Source organism: Macrotis lagotis, chromosome X (assembly GCF_037893015.1).
Source record: "Macrotis lagotis isolate mMagLag1 chromosome X, bilby.v1.9.chrom.fasta, whole genome shotgun sequence".
In the NCBI taxonomy this organism is placed as follows: domain Eukaryota; kingdom Metazoa; phylum Chordata; class Mammalia; order Peramelemorphia; family Peramelidae; genus Macrotis; species Macrotis lagotis.
Window position 1 is genome coordinate 392,337,620 of NC_133666.1, and position 22,899 is coordinate 392,360,518.

Here is a 22,899-nt window from a genome sequence, read left to right on the forward strand (position 1 = left end):
CCTATTCATATTCCTATTAGGTGAGGTTTGAGGATGAACATATTGGTGAAAACTCTAATTCTGGTAAAGTCAATAGAAAATGTGAACCATCAAGAGGTTTGGGTTTCCAGTATTCCTAGCTAGCAGGTAGTTGCTCCGTTCCTTGCCCCTTCATGAGGCAACCTTATCATCATCCAGTGGGATCCCATCAGCCTCGGTACTGCACCTCATCATTACCCTCCAAACCCCCAGGGAGGCAACTCAGCTTGAACCTGGCCGCACCCCCCATTTCCACCTCCTTCTGCATGCTGTCTCCCCCCATTAGATTGCAAACTCCTTGAAGGCAAGGGCTGTAAGATGACCCTAACACTTCCCTCCGGTTCTGAATTCTATTTCTCTCTTCCCTAGACAGGACTGCAAACCTTTTCAGACCCGTCTATTATAGTCACAGCTGGAGCATTGTATGTGGCTTAAATGGCTGATCACAGATTCACATCTAGTCCAACTCGTTCATTTTAAGATTGAGAGGGGACAAGGTGGCTCAGTGGCCCTGGAGTCAGGAGGGCCCGAGTTCAAATCCAGCCTGACACAATAATTCCCTAGCTGTGTGGCCTTAAAAAAACAACTTAAATTGAGTCGGCATTCGAATGCAGACCCTGAGTCTCTGACTAAATCTGGCTTTTTGGCTTTATAGAGCAAGTGATAATCCCCACCCTCTTTGTGTGCGGGGAAGGTTTACGAAGGCCGTGTGACGCGGAACGCGAGCCTCTACACTCGGAGCTCAGATCCAAGGTCGACGCAAACCCAGGCTCCCCCGCAGCCGCACATGCGCACTTCCCCCCGCCCCGCCCCCGCATCAATCTCAAATTCCTCCCGCTGCGAGGGGAGCGGCCGGAAATGCCTCAATCCCAGAAAGCACCGCGCGCCTCGGCACTTCCGGCGCGCTCTTGCCTTCCTTCCCTTCGGGCCGTTCCGCTTAGCGGGCTCCGCGGAGGATGGCCGAGTTGGATATCGGAGAGCACTGCCAGGTGGAGCACTGCCGGCAGAAAGGTAATCCGGAAGGGTTTCAGGAAGCCGCCGATGCCGCATCGGGGGGACCTGAGCAGTCGGGAGGGGGTGCCGGCTGGGGCGGGGCCCCGCTGGAGGCGCCTCGTGTTGGGAGGAGCCCCGCGGGCTTGGGCCACAAGTGCCGCGTGAAGCCCGATGGATGCCGCTGCCGGGCTCCGTCCCGGGGCTGTCCGCCTTCCTTCCGCCGGGCGCGGGGGCACTCGGGTGTAGCGGGCAGGACGGTGGCCTTCGGGTCCGCCCCGGCGTGACGCGCCCGCCCTCCCTGGGCCTCGGTTTCCACATCCGCAGAGTTAAAGCCAGGACTGGCGAGAGGGTCCTTAACTGTGGCATGGACACTCCTCGGGCAGGCTGGTGAAGCTCAGGGGCCCCTCGGGATCATGATTTAGGCTCAGTGAACAAAATACATTAGGATTACAGAGAAAACAGATTATGTTGAAATCATTCTGACAAATTCACGCACCCCAGATTGAGATCCCTGGGCTGGATGGTCTCTATGATCTTCTTAGTCGTATTCTTGTGTCTATGTATGGGACCTCCTGGGTATGTAGAGTTTTAGTAGATTAGTTTTAGAGGACTGTGATGAGCAATTTGAATAACAAATACATTTTCATAGTTTATTTTAATAATCTAGTGTTTCTATAGTTACTGCTTTGAGGTTTTAAAAAGGGCTTTACAAAAATAATTTCAAGCTCTGGGAGGTAAGGTGCTATTATCTCGACGAACAAACGAAGGCATACAGAGTTGAGTAACCTGCGCAGGGTTTATCCCTTTAAAACTTACCATTGTTCAAACAGCTTTTGATCTACTCTGGAAGATATGTTACATTTTAAAATTTTGTCGTCACAACACACCTGCGGAGGGTTAGATTTCCTTGTTAGGGGAAGATTAATAATTGACTCATGTGGAATCCTTTATATTGCATTATAATGAAGAGGTCTAAGTGAAATGACCTAATTAAAAACTTTGTCCCAGGAATTAGACTTTGTATTGATCTAAAATGATGGGAACATCAGTTGTAAAGAGACATGCATTTTTGCCAGCTAGAGTCCTGCTTTGATCTCTGGGGAAATCACACTTCTCAAGTAGTAGGAGCTAGACTTTTTTTTCCCCCACTTGTAGACATTTCAGTATGTGTTTTATAGACTGATCCAAAATTAACACCATTTTGAATAGCCTTTTTCCTGTCTTTCCTAGGAGATTCTTCAAAGAATCACAGGATGTTAAAAATAGAAGGGATCTTAGAGATCATCTGGCCCAACCCCTCATTTTCCAGGTGAGGAATCTGAAGCCTGGATTAAGTCCCTAAGGTACCACAGTTAGTAAGTGGAAGAGCTGAAAATGTAAGTCCAGATCTTTGAAATTTTCAGCTCTTTCCACTATAACATAGGACCTTATTTCTCCTTACTTGACATAACAATAACTGTTAGCCAACAACTACAGGCAACAGTAGGATTTAAGTCCTTCTGGCCCATCCCCATTTTACATAAAAAAACTATTTCAGCTAATAGAGTTTTGATTTTGTGTTCTTTTGGGGGCAGTTCCTTCAAATAGACTGATTTGGCTGGGGATATTTAAATATTGATTTCTATTCATTGAATTTTTTTTTTGACCAAGGGGCAATCAGTCTGTCTAATCAGTTAGATAAACCAATGAAGTAGGATGAAGTCTTTTCAAGTAAGTTGTAGCTTATTCTATCTCTTTCTCAAATGAAGTACATTAGTACATTCCTTTTGTGAATCTATCTGGAGTTATTTGTCCATACTTTTAATTAAATATGAGGCACAGGAAAGGTATTTAAAAGAATTATATATATTTTAGACAGAAACATATCATTAATTGTCTATTGCATAATCTTGGAAAAGACACGTACTCTATATGGAATTAGGGAAATTCATATCTCAGTTCATGAAGTAGTTCTCAATCTTAAAGGAATATGTGTAAATATGTCCAAAAATTAACTCTAAACTGCCCATCTAATTATATATCATTTATATGACAATAGGCAAAGAATCTTGGCTGCTTTTAGGAGCTGCCATCCCCCTCACTGAGCTGGAGTGGGATCAAAGTTTCCATGTAAGAGTTCCAAAGTTTCAATGTAAGAGTGGTCCCTACTGAGGGACAACATCTGAAGACTTTCTTGCTCAAAATGTACTGCCCTGGAACCTACAACCTGGCCCAGCGGCTGTACCCACTTTAGCCACTACCACAACATAATCACAATCTTCCATTACCACTTTTAGCTCAAGCAACTGTGGGCTTTTGTTGATCCTGAGATTCTTGTCATTAACCTGATTGTTACTGGACTCTCCATCACTGTACTTGCTGAGAAGGTGAGACTTCTGTATTCACCCTGATAAAATTGTATTTGGAGGTTTATTTTCCTCCTCATGAGGCAAACCTGGGGCATCTTTTGTCCTTATCCCAGGGTTAATATGGTTCTTTCTTCACTCTTTTTAAGGAGAGAATAGATGAATGTCAAACAGTCAATAATGGCCAAGGCAAGTCCTGCTATTCCTCTTTCTATCACTCCATTCTTTTCTTCTTTCATTTCCAGCTCTACCTTGATTGTTCTTCACTCTCCTTACATTGTACCTCTTGGAACATCTATTAATTGCAATATTTCCTTCATCCTAAGCTCTTTTCATGTACTTGCACTCACAGAAAACTGACTTCCTCCAGAGGACACTGCATTCCTGACCTATCCTTTACAGTGCTGAATATCATTTTTTTTCTTTCCTGACACTGAGCCAGAAATAGGCATATTCCCTTTTCCTCATTGCCATTTCCAGACTTTTTCCATATTGCTTTTTACCTAGCAGCTTTTCATTTAAGTTTTACTCCATCAATAAGATACTATCAATTTCATTGTTGTAGTCATTAAACAACAAGTTGGTGTTTCTTTGATAGTTTATTCAGAAATTATTACTAACCTTGGAAACTAGTTCCCTGAAAATATATCGATTTTTATTTTTGTGATACTTTTTGGTGCCTATCCTTTATTGAAGGTATTCATGAAATAAGTCAGTAAGCATTTATTAAGCACTTACTATGTTCTAGGCACTTATTAGGGGATTGTTGTTTGCCCTTCATTCTGGAAGAGGACCATTATGACATCAGGGATGTGATACCATGACATATGAATAAATTGGATTTAAGTGAAGGAGGGCTGTGCTAGGAATACAGGAAAGGAGAAAAGTCCCTGCACCAAAAAAAGCTCACAGCCTCAACATAAAAACAGTTATGCTCCAAACACTACATATAAGATAATTTGGAGATCATTTCAGAGGAAAGACTCTAAGGATATGGAGGACTGGGAAAGGCTTCTTGCAGGGCAGCTAGGTGGTGTAGTGGATAAAGCACCGGCCTTGGAGTCAGGAGTACCTGGGTTCAATTCCGGTCTCAGACACTTAATAATTACCTAGTTGTGTGGCCTTGGGCAAGCCACTTAACCCCATTTACCTTGCAAAAAAAAAAACACCTAAAAAAAAGGGTTTCTTGCAGAAGACAGGACTTTAGCCGAGACTTCTAAGGAAGCAAGGAGAACCTTCCAAGCATAAGACTTCTGAGAAGTCTCCTTCCCCTTGGCCTCTTGTTCTTTAGGGTTTTTTTGCTATTTTTTAAAATACATTTTGTGAAACTTCTGTAATTTCACCAGCAATAGAAGTTAAGATTTCTTAACTATTCTCCATTCTTTTCATTTTTCCTTTTAAGTCTCTATTCTTGTAAAGGTTACTGTTTGTTTCAGTACAAAGACCATTTCCCTTGGCAGAGGAAAAAAAAAGAAAAGAAACAAAATAAGAGTCAAGTAGTTTATTCTTATCTCTAGTGTGCTCATTATCTCAGGCTATAAAACAGCAATTCTCACCCTTCACTGGCTGAGTTTTCCCTAATGTAGCTCAGTACAAAACAAAAAAGTCTTTTATTATCTTTGTATTATCCTCTGTTCATACTGAACTTCAGCATTGTAGTATCATTCTTACTGAATTATGCCATGCTTTTGTATTCGTTTTCTTATCTGCCTTTGCTTTAACCATCTTTTCAGTTTTTTTCTCTGTACATCTTAGTTTATCATAATAGCATTTCTGTGAAGTAGGTTAGAGATCCATAATTATTATTTACATCGCTTAACTGAGGCTCATTGTGGTTTATTGAATTATCAGGAAAAGCAGATCAGGAAATTAAACTTAGAACTTCTGATTTCTCGTTCATCCTTAGTATAAAAGACCTTTAATTCCTAATAATTCTAATTCCATTGTCTTCCTCTTATGAGTTTCATATGATTGTGTCATGTATAACATGGTGTACCTGCAAAGAAATCATTACCTTTTTTAGTTTTCTATAAAATAAACAATTTTAAAAATCATATTCTGAGAAATAAATTTCTTTTCATTTTAGATTTTCTTCCATTTGTGTGTGATGGCTGTTCAGGAATATTCTGGTAAGGCATATTCGCAGTATTTTATATAAAATGAAGGAAAAGTGTCACGGTCTCTACCAGGCTGCTTCTTACTGAGAAAGTTGAGATCATTCTTGTTCTAAACAGTACTTTATGTCTGTTATTTAACATTCATTATATTATTCACTGGAACAAAACTTATGCATGGACATGTACCACATTTTAGAATCCTTTGTTCTCCACACTACTAAACTTTTTGAATTTCCAGCACCAGTTAAGTGTATGAATAGCAGCACAGAGAGTCAGTGTTAATTAGTAATCCTTAACATTGTACAAGACTGATGGTCAAAGTTGGGCATTTCATGATGATTGCTTATTAAGTTTAGAACAAAATACGGGCCAGCTAATCTATCATGAATATATTTTGGAACATAAAGTAGAACTTTATAATTTATGAATATTTTAGAAAATATTTTCCAGTTAATCTCTCATGTAGCATTTAATATATTGAGTAAAACCTTGAAATAACTTAGTTTTCAGGAAATTTAGAAATGATTATTAGAATACACACACAAAAAAAATGGCGAGCAATTTTCTAATGAAATTTCCTTAATCTGAGATATACTAGTTTTATGACCCTGGGCCTCTTAGTGCTCTCTAAAAAACTAAGCTTTCCAGAGAAAGTACTGGTCTGCATTGGTCAGAGGGTATTTACTAGTGAAATCATTGGTCCAATCCCTAGCCCTGTTATTTTTATTTTATTTTTTTCCAGTTTTCAACATTCATCCTTTTGCAAATTTTTGGGTTCCACATTTTTCTACCATCCTCCCTTCTACCTTCCTGTGGCAATAAGAAATCTGAGATAAGTTGTACATGTTTAACATATTTCCTTATTAGTCATGTTATGAAAGAAGAATTAGAACTAAGGAGGGAAAAAAAACATGAGAAGGAAAGAAAAACCAAAGAAGTTTTTAAAAGGGAACATAGTTATGCTTTGCTTTGCATTCAAAAACCTATAGCTTTTTCTCTGAATATGGATGACATTTTCCATCACAGGCCCTTTAGAATTGTCCTTGATCACTGAACTGCTGAGAGGAGCTGAGGATCATAACGTTGCTTGTTAATATGTGCATTGTTCTCCTGGTTGGACTCACTTTACTTAGCAAATTTTTCCAGACATTTCTGAAGTCCAGCCTCAATCAAATTAATGTGCATTCCCTCAATTTCCAATTCTTTGCCACTATGAAAAGAACTGCTATAAATATTTTTGTGCATGTGGGTCTTTTTTTTTTTATGATCTCTTTGGGAAACAGAACTAGATATTGCTAGATCAAAGGGTATGTACATTTTTATTGCCCTTTGGGCTTAGTTGCAAATTGTTGTCCAAAATGGTTGGATCAATTCACTATTCTACCAATAGTACATTTGTGTCCCAGTTTTCTCATATCCTCTCCAACATTAAGTTGTTTTTCTTTTTTTGTCATTTTACCCAATCTGATAGGTGTGAAGTGGGACTTCACTGTTGTTTTAAATTTCATTTCTCTAATCAGTAATGATTTAGAGCATTTTTTATATGACTATAGATAACTCTAATTTCTTCATCTGAAAATTGCCTGTAAATATCCTTTGACTGCTTATCAATTGGAGAATGACTTGTGTTCTTGTAAATTTGACTCATTTCTTTATATACTTTAGAAACAAGTTCTTTGTCAGAAACACTAATAGTGAAATTTGTTTCCCAGCTTTCTTAAGATAGAAAGATTTTGTTTTAATTTTTTTTTTTGACCAGGCATTTGGGGTTAATTGACTTGGCCAGTATTCATTCCATAGCTAATAAGTGTCAAGTGTCTGAGGCTGAATTTAAACTCAGGTCCTCCTCCAGGGTTGGTGCAGAAATCCCAGATGGGGGCCAAACCGGATTAAACTGTAATTGAGAAATGTTTAACAAAATAGATAAAAATGCAATACAACATAAATAATGTTAATTTATTGTTTTCTAAGTAACAAAGCTATAGGGATCTATTTCTGTTTGAGTTTGACATTACTGCTGTACATGATTAATGGTTAAATTTTTGTTTTGTTTTGGTTTAAGTCTTGAGCACAGAAGCAGGGAGTCTCATGGCTGTTCTGAGGTATGTTAGCATGTTAACTCTTTTCCCATAACTCATTTAAAACATTCTTTTGCATTTCTATTTAAAGCATGATTACTATCTTTCTCTTTTACATAAAGGCTGAGTAATTGACATCAGGAATTGTAGTTTCTTTTTTTTCTTCTAATCTTAGATAAAATTTGGCTAGTTAAACATGTGGAAAATTGACTTTCTCTCCCCTTTATTTTTTTTCCACTGCGGTTCATTTTAAGAAAAATTACTTTCATATGTTGATATATACAGATTTTGTGGTCATACTTTTTGTGCATGTTCAAATTAAAGAGTTCAATCTTGAAATTACAGGACTTCAAAGTTGGAAAAAATTTTAGAAAGAGAAACCCATCATTTTCAGACTGACTTAGCCAACACACAGTGACACAGTTGATCAGAACTCAGGTTACCAGACTTTGTTCAGAACTTTTTTAACTCCATGATATCCTGAGTGCCTAAAAGTTTGGACCCTGAATGCACATTAAGTGGTTAAACAAGTGTTAGCTTTGACAAGGTCCACAGTAAAACAAATGGCATTTTATTGACCTAAATTTATACAGATTGATTTTTTTTTTACTGGAGCCCAATAGCAGGATACTGAGGAAAAAGTGCAAGTAAGTAAATTTTTAGAAACTGATTTAGTCTCTATAATGCACAGTTAAACAAGTGTTAGCTTTGACAAGGTCCACAGTAAAACAAATGGCATTTTATTGACCTAAATTTATACAGATTGATTTTTTTTTTACTGGAGCCCAATAGCAGGATACTGAGGAAAAAGTGCAAGTAAGTAAATTTTTAGAAACTGATTTAGTCTCTATAATGCACAGTATGGAAACAGATAAACAATGAGAAATAAAGTTTTTGATCTTGATATTTTATGTGTGTATAATGCCACATGAGTACAGATTTTAAAAACATCCAGATATTTGAGTTTTTACTGTATAATTTATCTTTCAGCAGCTATTTATTGAGTTCTTGCTATGTATAAAATACCATGCTAGGTGTTCTGGGCAAAAAGTCTAAGGGTTTTGGTTCTTGCCTACAGGAAGTTTATATTCTAGTGGAGAAAAGAAGACAATTAAGTTCTTTTTCATAAGAGGAAACAACAAGAGTGCAGGCAGATGAGTGCTCCTTTTACAGATTCTAGAACTTAAGACAGGATTCTTCCAGGCCCACTGAAGGAAAATCAGAACAGGATATTCAGAACAAGGTGACTTGAGTTAGTAGCACATACTTTATATTTAGAAAAAGAAAATTTAAGATGAAACACTTTCATAAATGCTAAGTAAATGGTACAATCATTTTCTTTGAATGTGTAGCATGATGTAGACAATGAAGGTGCATCAATAAATATCACTTTCTTCATTTATACAAATGAAGAATAGATAGGTCAAAATTTGACCCTTATAAGTTTAGGGGTAGTTTTTTGTATGTAGCATAAGTAATATATCTCTTATTGCAGTCATAAAGTTTCCATAGGAATGATAGTCATTTTGGATTTCAAAACTTTTAAAGAATAAAAATAAAAGTGCTTTCATTAAATACATTTAGAGTGTTTCCTAAATAGTCTATAAATCAATTCATGTTGATCTATTTTCCTTCATAAAATTTAGTATCTGTAACTATATCCTGAACTCTTTGAATCTAAATATTAAATAATGAAGGCAGGGAGGCTAGGTGACACAGTGTATAGAGCACCAGCTCTGGAGTCAGGAGTACCTGAGTTCAAATCCGGCCTCAGACACTTAATGATTACCTAGCTGTGTGGCCTTGGGCAAGCCACTTAATCCCATTGCCTTGCAAAAAAAAAAACTAAAAAAAATAATGAAGGCAGAACATATGTTAATTAGTCCAGAGCCCAAGGTAGAAGCTTTGAGATGGAAAAAAGACTCTTTGGTTACTCATTTTTTTCAGTTAGTATTTTTCCTAAATTCATCTTAGAGATTTTACCAATGCCTAAATTTGAGCCAGGGTAGAGTATGGAAGTACGAAGGCTTTCTTGTTTCCTTTCACCCTTTGTACTTCTGTGAAGGGATAACCTAATATATGGGATACCAAGTTCAATATGCATGGAATGAAGTTTTATAATGATTCTTAAATTTTTATATTTCTTACAGTTAAGTAATTTTTAAAAAAAATTATACAGTTTAAAAAATTTAAACACTGGGTTTAATCTGGGTAGAGAACAAAACCAGTATAGCTAATTTCCTTTTTAGTCAACATATATTTTTGAGATTTATATTATCTGACCATAGTTTTTGAATCTTTTGGGAATATCTCCCAATGAGTGAGTATATCACAAAGCAAAAGAAGACAATGTAATATTGAGTTGAATATTTCCTTAAGCTTGGTTATTGTATACATATTTTAGTCTTTGTTGAGTGATGGAGGGTCTCATCAAAAACATTCTCCTAGTTGCTTCAATTCAGTATAAATTTATTATGCTTTCTGCTGGATATGTAGTAATTTAACATGTTAGATCTAAAAATACATGGTGTCTACCTTCCAAGAACTAAAATCTAAAATGTGAAGTAAGGATACAAATGTGATACTGACCAAAAAGATGACATTAATGAAAAAAATAATTTTGCTATATTTAGCTAATTGCTATTATTAATGTAATATTAAAATTTTCTTCAAGTTAAATTTTTTTCATTAATACAAAATTTATTGTAAAAAGGTTCAGTGATGGATCATTTAATTTAACAGATACTTAGGTAGGGAATCAAGTTAAATTTAAGTAAAAATTGTGGAGTAAGCATATAAATATGAAACTGACAAAAAGATGTATTAATGAAAATAATTTTGTTATATTTAGCTAATTGCTATAATTAATGTATTATTAAAATTATTTCTTTTGAGTTAAATTTAAGTAAAATCTGATTTCCTAACATTATGAATTACAAGGACATGTTTTTCCTTTGTATTTTTCTAGGTGAACATAAAAAGTGAGAGATTGAAGACCGATGACCATTCATCTTACCCGTGTTCATACAAGGACTGCAATGGAAAAGAGCTCGTACCAGTGTTATGTCCCTTTTGTGAAAAGAATTTTTGCCTTAGGTGACCATTGGATCATTCAAAAATTGTAGGTATTTTTAGATTCTGTCAGGTTTGTGGACTTACCAGTTTCTATTCTTCTGTGTAGACACCGGCATCAATCAGACCACGAATGTGAAAAACTGGAACTTCCCCAGGCTCGGATGTCTGTCACACAGCAGCTTGTTAAAGATATCATAGGTAAGGGGCGGCTAGGTGGCGTAGTGGATTAAAGCACCGGCCCTGGAGTCAGGAGTACCTGGGTTCAAATCCAGTCTCAGACACTTAATAATTACCTAGCTGTGTGGCCTTGGGCAAGCCACTTAACCCTATTTGCCTTGCAAAAATCTAAAAATATATATATATATCATAGGTAAGATCTAAAGTATTTGGCTCTGCTGATTTTCTTTACTTTTTATACTCTGCTCATTCTTGCCTGCCAAAGTTCTTGTTTGCTTCATGAACCTGTCCAGAGTTAATCAAAAAGTCTAATTAAACATTGGCAGAAAAGAAAAAATACTATCATGGAGCTAACATGGAAGTGTGGAAGACAACATGTAAATAAGTATAAACAAGATATATATTATAAGTGGAAGATGATTTTCAGGAGAGAGACTGAGAAAGCCCTGCTGCAGAAGGTGAAATTTGAGCTAAGTCTTGAACAAAGGAAACCAGAAACCTGAGGTGAGGAGCGAAAGGATTCCAGGCATAGGGGAAGCCAATGAAAATGCATGTAATGTGTAGGAAGACCTAGGAAGAGGTTAGATTATAAAAGACTTTAAAAATTGTATCTGATCCTGGAAGTGTTAGGGAGTCATTGGAGTTTACTAAATAAGGGATGCTCACTTGTACTTTTTGAAGACAACTTTGGCAGCTGAATGCAAGTGAACTACAGTGGAGAGAGACTGGAGGCAGGGAAACTACCAAGTCTCTTATTGTAGTAGTCCAGATGAGAGGTGAAAGGGATTTGCATCAGGGTAATAACTGAGTTATAGGAGAGAAGGTGATGTATATGAGAGATTTGGCTAAGATGCTATCTTATGCCTGAGCCCTTTTTCTGGTCATCCCAGTTGATTATGCCTTTCCCTTGACATTACTTGGTATATATCTAATATATATACTTACATGACTCCCCCATAATGGGAACTTCCTGTTAAGCTTTTTTCTTTGTATACCCATCATTTAGTAAAATACCTGGCACTTAATGGATGCTTGATTAAGCACATGTTGATTTACTGTTGAAGAACCACCACTAGGTGGTTCCTAGAAGTAGGACTTCTAATTGAGTCAAAATTGCATGGAATCATCCTTTTCATTTTATCCATCATGAGCTGCTTAGTTTGGTTGAAATTTCACAGGTTACAAAATATGAGTGTATTAGGCTGTTGAAGTTCCTTTCATCTCTGAAGTCCTATTACTTGGGATAGAGATCGTACTTGGGGGGAAAATATTTAGAATCACAAAACCAGGCTTCAAAATCCCAGCTCTGTCCCTTTGTCCTGTGTGATCTTGGATAAGTCATTTAGCCTCCAGGGGCATCATTTCTTCATCTCTAAAATAAGAGGATTGGACTAGATGACCTCTGAGGTTCCTCTCAATTCTGTCATCTACAGTTTGGGGTGTCAATCTAAAGACCATACAATCTTGACTCTGACCAGATAGCTATCAGAATTCATTGTTCAAAACAAAGTAGGTGAGAAATGTTATCAATGAGTCAATAAAACCTAGGTGGACCACTGGCCTGAAAGAGAGGATGGGAGTTAGAATCCAGCCTTTTGTCTGGGTGACACTAACTCTGTGACCTTGGGCAAGTCACATACCCCTGATTGCCTCAAATCCAGGGCCATCTCCAGTCATCCTGATTCATGTCTGCCCACTGGACCCAACTGACTGAAGGAGAAAGTGAAGTTGGTGACTTAGCACAGCACCCTCTCACTCAAATCTAATTCATATGCTTGTCATGGCATCACACCCTCTGATGTCATGGTCTTCTTGAGAGTGAGAGTGAAGGACGACATCCTTGAGGATGATAACTATCATCCTAATAGCTACCATTTATGTTGTGTTTTAAGATTTATAAAGCACTTTACATATATTCTCTCATTTTATCTTCACAATAATCTTGGGAGGAAAGTGCTATTATTTTATCCATTTTACATTTTTGAGAAAACTGAGACACAATAACACAATAACATAATAAGGTTAAGTGATTACCCACAGTCACACATCTGATAAGTATCTAAAACCAGATTTGAACTCCCATCTACTTGACCCAAGCACTCTCTACACTGCAAAGATATATTATTTATTTGCTTTGTTTATTAAATAAAGTATATATTTTCTTTTATCTTTCCATGTTACTAAAAATGGGTCTTACTCTTGAGGTGAAAAAAGGCATGTTAAAAGTTCATTCAGACCCCTCATTTTATGAGTAAGGAAACTGAGAATCAAAGCGATGACATAATTTACCCTAAAACACTTGAGCAATAAAGTAGCTAATTCAGAATTTAAACTCAGTTCCATGGACTCTAAATCCTCTAAAGGAGAATATACAGAAATGCAAAGTTCTCTGCTTTGTGCAAACTCTGCAGTTATTCCTGGCAAGGAATAATTCCTGGCAACTTCAATAGAAATTTTCTTCAGTGGTGATTATTGCCTTACCATTTTGCCTAGTAAATATAAAATCTTCTTAAAGGTATTATAAACTAAATTTGTGAATGATACTTAGTGTTTTCATTTATTATTAAGCACTTGTAATGAAACTAGAAAATGTAGCCTATGATATTACGGTACTAATTTTTTTTTTCAGATTCTAAGAAAGGGGCAGTAATTAGCAAAGGTCGCAGAGGTGCAAAGAACAGTGAAACTGCAGCAAAAGTTGCACTGATGAAATTAAAAATGCATGCTGATGGAGATAAATCTTTGCCACAGGTAGGGCTTAAGTATTTTAAAAATTTATGTTACTCCATTACAGCAAATATTATTAAACTTCAAAGGTGGGTGGGTGAATGTGTATGTGTGCATGTTTGTACTCATGCATATAAGCTCAAGCCATATGTGTGTATGTGCATCTGAAGGGGAAAGATGTCCTTATTATTATAACCATATTGGAATTTTTATTTTTATCTGTTTAAACTAATGGTACTATTTCTAGTACTAGAACTTTTTTTAAATGGACTTTCATTATAACAGTAATTTGCTTTTACATACAGACATTTCTTTAATATAAAGTTTTTCAAATCTTAAGTTGAATTCTCTAATCAATTTGATTGGAAGTCATGAGAACTGGGTTCTATTTGAATTGCCAGAAGTGGTAGGCTGTAGAGGATGTATAAGTGGTCTGTGAATCAAGAGTTTGAATTGGAGTTTTTTCTTAAGTTTCTCTCTATCTGGGCAAATCATTAAACTTCTCTATACTTTATTTACCCCACTTATAAAAAGTAGGGGTTTTATTTTATTTAACTTTGGCAATTCTTTTCAGTACTCAAATAACTTCTTTCAGAGCAGGTTTCAAAATGAATTTCTATAAAGTAAATGCTACTTTTCTAATACTTTTTAATAGAATCAAATTCTAACAAATTCATTGGATGAAATTAAAATTGTTGGCTCACATTTTTTCCAGTTGTGGTTTTTTGCTCTGGAAGGAGAGATATCAAAATAACTAATAAGTCATTAAAAATCTAGAAGAAGGGTACTTTGACTCCCATTATTTCTTGGCTGAACTCTTAATCACTAATAAAAGACCCTCTAGTTATCACTTTCCCATTATCATTTCTATATTGATGTTCCACCTAGTTACATCTTTTTCTCTCCCCTCTTAACTTCAAACTACTATTGTTTCTCCTTTTTAAAAAATGACATTCTCATGGCCAAGAGAAATACATAATGTGTACATTTTTAACTTCATTTTTGCAGACAGAAAGAATTTACTTTCAGGTATTCTTACCTAAGGGGAGCAAGGAGAAAAGCAAGCCCATGTTCTTTTGTTGTAAATGGAGTATTGGCAAAGTCGTGGATTTTGCAGCTTCATTGGCCAACCTTAAAAATGAGAACAACAAAACAATGGCCAAGGTAATATTAACTAATTTGTTGTAATTGTCATATGAAAATTGGTAGATCCTTTCCTCAAAAAAGCAATTTCTAATTGTACTTTTGTCTCTTTCAGAAGTTAAGATTGTGTAACATTGCAACAGGAGAAGCCTTACCTTCAGATCAGTCTTTGGACACCTGGATTACTAATGAAGATTGCCCTTTATATAATGGTGGAAATATTATCTTAGAATATCTTAATAATGATGAACAATTTTTGGAAAATGCTGATTCGTACTTAAAGTAGCTATCCAAGGACAACCCACAATCATTAGGAAAACTATATTTTAAAATTAAATTATTAAATATTAACCCTATCACTCTTCAAAGAAAGGTGATTTTAAGCTTAGTTCCACTATAACACTGATTCATTGTTTAAGAAGTTTTTAATATAAAATATTTTTGTGATATTACTGAAAATGACATTGAAAGTAAGTTTGTGGCTGAAAAACAAATTCAAATTTTAAGCATCACTATATCTGTGTACAGAGATAACACATAGGTCACATTTTGTGATGGATGATAGTTCTTTGTCTAAAACTTCATCACCAGAAATAATGGTAAAAGAGGAGGCATAGGAATAATAATAACTTTTAAAGTTTGCTCTATAATATGTTACTTCATTTGAGCCTTATAATTGCCCTGTTTGGGCTGAAGATGAAAGGAATACCAAATATTGGGATTGGGGAAAACATTCCTGTCCAGAATTATCACTAAATATTAAAAGTTCAACATGACAGAAATTGACAATAGCCTTGAGAGAGGGAAGGGGACTATGGGTTACAGTTAAAGGATGGGAAGAGGGGAGGTGGGAATTCTAATTTAATATTCCAGTAGGTGAGAGGGGCAGAAGGGAAAGGTATAGAGGAAGACAACTTCCAGTATTACACTCATGCCAAGACAAAGGTTAGTTTCAAAAGAAATTTGTGTCAAGAGCTTAATAGTTTTTATTCAATGCAAAACAATTGATTTAACAAAAATCCGCTTTTACATGAATGATCTTACCCATTGCAAAAAGGCATTTAATGAGTATGATACAAAAATATGTATGCTTTCAACACTCAGGTACTTGCTGTCTCTAGCTTTGGACAAATTATTCAATCTTCCTGAGACTCATTTTTTCTCATCTTTAAAATGAGATTTCCTTCTGCCCCATGCCATTGGAGGGATCCAGTGAAATAGTAAAAAGGCTTTTTTGTTTGTTTTGCTTGAGGCATCATGGTATAGGGGAAGGTGAACCAGTCTTGGAGTCAGGAAGCTTAGATGCCCACTATCAAGCCATGTGATCTTAGAGGATTATATATATTTGTTCTAGGTCTTTATTAATTTTTGGAATGAGTTGTCAAACCAAGTAATCCCTTAGCCCTGCTTCCATCTCCAGCACTTAGTACTATCTATGTAGTGAAATGCCCCCAGGTGGAGGTAAGGTCATCTTGTTGAGGAAGAGGAAGATTAATCATTGTATTTTCCCAGTCTTTTTGTAACCAAGACTTTTTGAAGGATTTAATGAAATGTATTTTCAGACAAGCAAAAAAAAACACGATCTCAAAGGGACCTCACTTTATCATTCAATCCATTATTGAATAAGATTTTTTCCGATATCAGTTCAATTCAACATATAATTATGTCCTTCCATTGTGCCAAGAATAGTGCTGAGAACTGGGACAACAAATATAAAAATGAAACAATTCCCATCCTCATAAGGATGTTGGAAGGCAAGCTGTTTTGGATTTTGGGGGGGATTTTTTTCATAATGGTTACTGATCCAGCTTTGATGCCCACCTCTTCCTCAGCATCTTCAGTTGCTTCTCCTGGAGGGCAGAGCAGTGAACTCCCAAGACTTCCCTTTATAAAAGGGCTCAGACTTTTCCAGACAACATTTTCCATCTGATGATACTCTTAAGTTGGTTTCAATTCTAGGTACCCTCTTGTTTGTCCCCTTCCTCTTAACTTTTTTTTAGCTCCTTTTTGGTTTGTCTTTCCCCATTAGATTGTAAGCTCCTTGAGTTGAGAGACTTATTTTAATATCTAGCACTAGAACAGTGCTTGATACACAGTAGTCACTTGATATATATTAACTTGATTATTGACTTCCCTTTTGCTAGTGATATTCAAGTGTAGGTTGAATGACTATCTTCTGTCCATACAGGTTTAAGTTGAAGGAAACCCAACTTCCCAGAAGTTTTCAAGTATTTTAGAAAGAATATAGCAGAAATGGTATCTTGACCAGAATGCTCTTCTGGGCATAATAAATTTCACATTCTTTTCATGTATTCATGCCATTTTTCATCTTTTATCTGTACCACCTCAATGAGAAGGAAACTTTTGAGATGTTATCTTACATCATTTTAAAAATGTTTTTCATTTGATTTTATCAGGTATTTTTCATGACTTTAGTTTCAACTGATAATTCATCATCTACTTGGAGATTTTCTTCTGGCTTACTATCTGCCAAATAGGATTCATATTCTTCATGTTTTGTTTGATCAAATAATTCTGATAAGCTGTTCACTTTTCTTTTTCTCATGACTTTTCTCTCCCTTCTGTTCCTGCTTAATTTTTAAAAGTTTCATAATCAACCTACAATCCCATGTTCATAATCTTCCTAATATTAATTACCATCCATTTTATATTGAGAAAGATCTGCTGAATTTATACTTCAGTAGATATTTTCTAAGGATGATTTATAGAGCTTATGTTTTAATTACAAGGATTTAATTGAAGAACCTGGGACAAGTTCACAATCTCTCTGTCCCAGTCTTTCATTTTTATTGGTTCATAAGCACCAGTAACCTTGTTGCCTTGACTGTTTGATGACAATACTTGAAATTTAATCAGATCCAGGGGCTTATCAATTACAGAGCCTCCATTGATAGAAAGGATTAAGAAAGGAAAAAGCATTTTCTTTATCAAAAGAGGTTTGGGAGCAGTGTTCACTTTATTTTTCAGTCATCCTTTTGGCTCCTCTGCCTCTCAGTGGTTTCAATGGCATAAAAATCATTTTTTTTCAGTAGCTTCATCTTTTGGATTATCAGTCCAAACCTGTTTATTTATTGATTCATTTATGTCTTTTTTCATAAGCATCTGCTTAATGGAAGAATGATCAATAATAGTGCTTTGCTTGAGAACCAAGATTAAGGCATGTAACAGCAGGGAACAAGCTTATATTCAAGTCTAAGTTAATTTTCACATTAGTAGAAGATGCCTGAGGAATAGTTATCTTAATGAGAAATCATCTTTTAATTTAGCTGCAGTTGTTGCTGAAACACTCGGATTTGGAGTTCAAAAAGAATCTGACTCTCAAGTGAGTCTGTTTCAGGAATCCACAAAAAACAATGAAGATGGTTTGAGATTTTCATATTTCTCTCCAAGGACTGTGATACCTGCAAGATTTTGTGGCCCAATATTTTCAAGCTCTTGTTTTTTCCTCATGTCCTTTAATCAGTGAAAAGCTTCTCTTAACCAAAACATTAATGGTGTCTGGAAGGTTTTCTCTTGATCTCTGAGTTGTTGAGTTTGGATTAAAAAAAACAACTCCCATCTTTGTACATGTAATATTCATCCCCTTTTTCAGCTTGATTACTTAGTGATATGTAAGGCCTGTACTTCTTTGTTATGGCATTCCTTCAGTGGTATCCAGAGATTGCTTTGCAGAACTGAGACTACTGCAACTACTTGCAGGAACATTCTTGCTTTCTCTACTCCCAATCTAATGCTCACCTGATGTTCTCTTTACCTTACTGACACAATATATAGTTATGAAATGTCTCTGTGAAGGCACTTGGGATACCCCAGCACATAGTCATGGGGAGGAAGGAGGGGGCCCTCTCCTGACCCTGCGAGGGAACTATGGTGAGAGGGACTGAAAGACTCAGGGAAATGGACAGCTGGACTCTGCTCGGTGTGGTTGTAGGATCACTGAAGGACATGTTCCCATGGAACCTGGCCCTGAGGCTAGCCTGCGCCTGTGGGGCGGAGCTGCAAAGAGCTGGCTAGAGTTGACTATCATATCTTTTTTTTAAATGAATGAAAAACTATTGAGTGCTTGCTATAAACTAGTCACAGTGTAAGATGGGATGCAGATATAAAAAATGAGAACTTTTTCTTTCAAGGAGTTAACCTAGTTAATACACTAGGGCAAGGTGTAGTGTTCTGAAAAGTCTTAGGGATTACGAGCGAAATCAAAGGATGACTGATTGATTGATCCGTATAAGGAATAGTAGTATTCATTTTTCTGAGATACAATTTCACACTATTTGCCTGCAAGCTTGGTCTGGGAACATCATAGTTTGGATGGACGACTTCTAAAAAAAAAGAAAAAAGACCAGCATCTTCTACCTTCCTAATGTAGTAGATGGGATTTGGGCAACTAATCAAATCAAGATTTACTAAGAGATGAAGGAATTCAGGTGCTCTGGGAATTTAACTGCTCGGGATTTTATTATAAAATATGGCAAAGTAAACAGGTTACAAATATCTTTTCTGCAAAGGGTCAACAAGCACTTTAGGACAGGGTGAATAACAAAAGGCTGGAAGTGGTTGCTTGGTAAACAGGAGAGAGAGAGACAGACAGACAGGGATAAAGGCAGTAAAGGAGAGCTGCTGGACCAGGGAGCAGACTGTCCCAAAGCAGACATACAGCCCAGGTTTTATAGTCTTGCCCCTTATCTGGGCACTGAGGGCAAAAAGGGAAATCCTTCCCCCCCTTACATGACTGAAACCAGGTAGAAGGTTGGGGGGGTGTTGGGAATGAGGAAACAGGATACAAATTTTACAATAAACAATTGAGACAATAGGAATCAATTTACATCTCTAAAGCAAAGAACCTTCCACACCCTTAACAAGATTCCCAGATTTAATAGCATTAAAAAATTACAGAATTTGTTTCTGATTATAATTTTTCCATATTCAATTCTCTGCATCACTAATATAGAGAACAGGGCACCAGATTAGAATTAGGAAGACCTGAATTCTAATCCTGCTAGTTACACCTATGTGACCTTATGCCTCAGTTTTCTCACAAAACTAGAAAATTGGACTTGCTGCCTCTCATGCTCTCCATCCTTACTTCCTGGCTTCCTACAAGACCCATTTAAAGTCCTGTCTTCTACAAGAAACCTTTTCCCAATTCTTTATTTCTTCCTTTGATTTATTCTATGTCTATCTTGTTTGTACAAGATTGTTTGCATGTTGTCTCTTTGTTAGACTATGAGTTCCTTGAGAGCAGGATGGTTTGACTTTTCTATTAAGTGTCTCCAGGATTTAGAACAGTAGGCACATTGTGGATGCTTAATAAATACTAGATGACTGACTGGTTTGACTGGTTTACTCTGCATCCCTGTTTAGCTCTATATGATCCTATTGTGTGTAAAATTTCTGAAGTCCTCTGGTGTTAAATGTTTTTGTCAAGAAAACCTTGCATTCTGTATGCCCAAAAGGCAACAAAAATGTGCATACCCTTTGATCCAGCAATACCACTACTAGGTCTATACCCTGAAGAGATTATGAAAAAAGGGTAAAAACATCACTTGTATAAAAATATTCAAAGCAGCCCTGTTTGTGGTGGCAAAGAATTGGAAATGAAGCGATTGTCCATCAATTGGGGAATGGCTTAATAAACTCTGGTGCCATATGTGATGAAACACTATCATTCTATTATAAACCAGGAGGGATGGAAATTCAGGGAAGCCTGGAAGAATTTGCATGAACTGATGCTGAGCAAGATGAGCAGAACCAGAAGAACACTGTACACCCTAACAGCAAGATGGGGGTGATGATCAAGCTTAATGGACTTGCTCATTCCATCAGTGCAATAATCAGGCACGATTTGGGGGTATCTAAATGGAGAATACCATCTGTATCCAGAGAAAGAATTGTGGAGCTTGAACAAAGACCAAAAGCTATTATCTTTAATTTTAAAAAAAAGTTATGTAATTTTGCTTTGTTTCTTCCTTAAGGATATGATTTCTCTCTCTTCGCATTTAACTTAGATCAATGTATACCATGGAAACAATGTAAAAACTAGTGGACTGCCTTCTGTGGGGGGGGTGGAGGAAGGAAGTGAGATTAAGAGAAAAAATGTAAAATTCAAAATAAGTCAATTTTTTAAAAAATAAAAGAGGTAACTTAAAAAAAAAGAAAGAAAACTTTGCATTCCAAAGGAGTCTTAGAGTCACCTGCTTTTTGATAAAACTATTTTTGCAAGCTGGGAGGACATTCTGGCCATAAACATTAGTTCATTTTAGTTGAGATAATTATGAAGGGTTTTTTTTAAAGTTTTTGCAAGGCAAATGGGGTTAAGTGGCTTGCCCAAGGCCACACAGCTAGGTAATTACTAAGTGTCTGAGACTGGATTTGAATTCAGGTACTCCTGACTGGTGCTCTACCCACTGCGTGCCACCGAGCCGACCCATGGGAATTGGTCTTTCTTTAAATAATTGACTTTAAATAATTGATCATTTGTCTTAACAGTGAAAGGGCAATTGATATGCCCTGAGCAAGGCCCCACCTGTGAGACACTTGGGGTCCTAGATGTCCTGCAGTTATGTGGAGCCATCTGGTCAAATTCAATAAATCTTCAAGTTCCTCACCTGAAAATTTTTAGGAGCAATTGCATGATTGCAATCTTTGCCAAACCATCTACATATTTATTGTACTCATGTTCTGGAGTGTCCACACTGGCATCGACATGAAAGGCTGAGACAGTATACTGGCCCCAAATACATACATCTTTCCACATTTCATGACCCCAAACTTGTTTCCCATGAAAATCCCAATATTTTTGCATGCCACATGGGCATCTAAGTGGTTTGGCCATTTGCTACTGCCCAGGTGTCTAAAAAATATGACTTGGTCTCCCATTCTCCTGTTCCAATACTTGATATACAGTCATCAGTTCTATCCACCGACTGCTTTCCTATTCTTTCTAAAACATTATTTGCTACAGCCTTCCAATGCCTAATTTCTCCTAAATATTTAGCAGAGCCATCTGTGAACCAAGTGTGTTTCTTTTGTTTAGGACTCAAGGCATCAAATCCTTGATTCCATTTGACTGGTGAAACTGTCTTCTGAGTGGGAGTGGTCAGTGGAGACTGCACTGAGGTTAATTCAGACACTTTCTCAAGCAGGGGAGAGACACCAGATTTTCCTGGTTTAGCTCTGTTCTGTTTGTACCATTTACATTTAATTATACTGACTTCTGTGCATGTCCTATCTTATGAGAGAACAGAGTCCCCATTTATCCATCTCACAATAAGTATTTGGGGTCTTAACAGAACTAAATGATTTAAAGGGAGCTGTTCAGTTTTTACTAATGCCCAATATGCAGCTAACAGTTGTTCAAAAGTATAGTTCTCTCCTACAGGTAGCAGTTTAATGTTAAATTTTTTTAATTGCCCCAATCACTTTTTTTTAAGTTTTTGCTGGGCAGTGGGATTAAGTGGCTTGCCCAAGGCCACACAGCTAGGTAATTATTAAGTGTTTAAGGCCGGATTTGAACTCAGGTATTCCTGACTCCAGGGCCGGTGCTCTATCCACTGTGCAACCTAGCTGCCCCCCCAATCACTTTTAAGAACACATCTCAATTTAGTACAAATCTGGGTTGCACAATCCCAGAAGAAATTCCATAATTTATTAGTTGATTCACAGCTCTCTATATTCTTTTCCACTTTACATTGATATAAAATCAATTTTCAAAACTTCCAAAACAATATCTTATTTATACAAAGTCAAACTTCTCCTACCTTCATTCTACATACTTTAGCTTACATAAATTTGTTATACTTAAAAAAAAAGCCAACCTTCTCTATGCCTCTTCATTTTTCCTTGCACCCCTTTCATTATTCTCTTCACAGGTCCTTAAATCCAGTATTCAGACTGCACAACTTGCATTTTCTTTTTTTAAGGTTTTTGCAAGGCAATGGGGTTAAGTGGCTTGCCCAAGGCCACACAGCTAGGTAATTATTAAGTGTTTGAGGCCGGATTTGAACTCAGGTACTCCTAACTCCAGAGCTGGTGCTCTATCCACTGGGTCACCTAGCCACCCCTGCACTTTCTCTTAACATGTTATTTAAACTTATTTCAGACTTTATTCATCCCTTCTTCTTCTTTTATTTTAACACATACTGTTCTTGACCAGATCCAATGACTTATTCAAAACCTTACTTTTATAGTTAAACAGTCATAGTT

The 22,899-nt window shown here is 36.6% G+C and overlaps 1 protein-coding gene across 2 annotated transcripts; it reads left to right on the forward strand.

The window, feature by feature from the left end:
• The first annotated feature begins 895 nt into the window (after window positions 1-895).
• Window positions 896-22,123, forward strand: ZFAND1 (zinc finger AN1-type containing 1). 2 transcript variants are annotated; one of them, XM_074208272.1, is made up of 8 exons: window positions 896-1,029; window positions 5,443-5,485; window positions 7,536-7,575; window positions 10,520-10,647; window positions 10,733-10,824; window positions 13,433-13,554; window positions 14,539-14,694; window positions 14,792-22,123. In XM_074208272.1, exons 1-8 carry the CDS (start codon window positions 975-977, stop codon window positions 14,957-14,959), a joined length of 804 nt encoding a protein of 267 aa, XP_074064373.1. In that variant the 5' UTR covers window positions 896-974; the 3' UTR covers window positions 14,960-22,123. The 2 variants fall into 2 exon arrangements, with proteins under 2 accessions (XP_074064373.1, XP_074064372.1); XM_074208271.1 differs by having other exon boundaries at window positions 898-1,029; window positions 14,789-22,121.
• The last annotated feature ends 776 nt before the right edge of the window (window positions 22,124-22,899 follow it).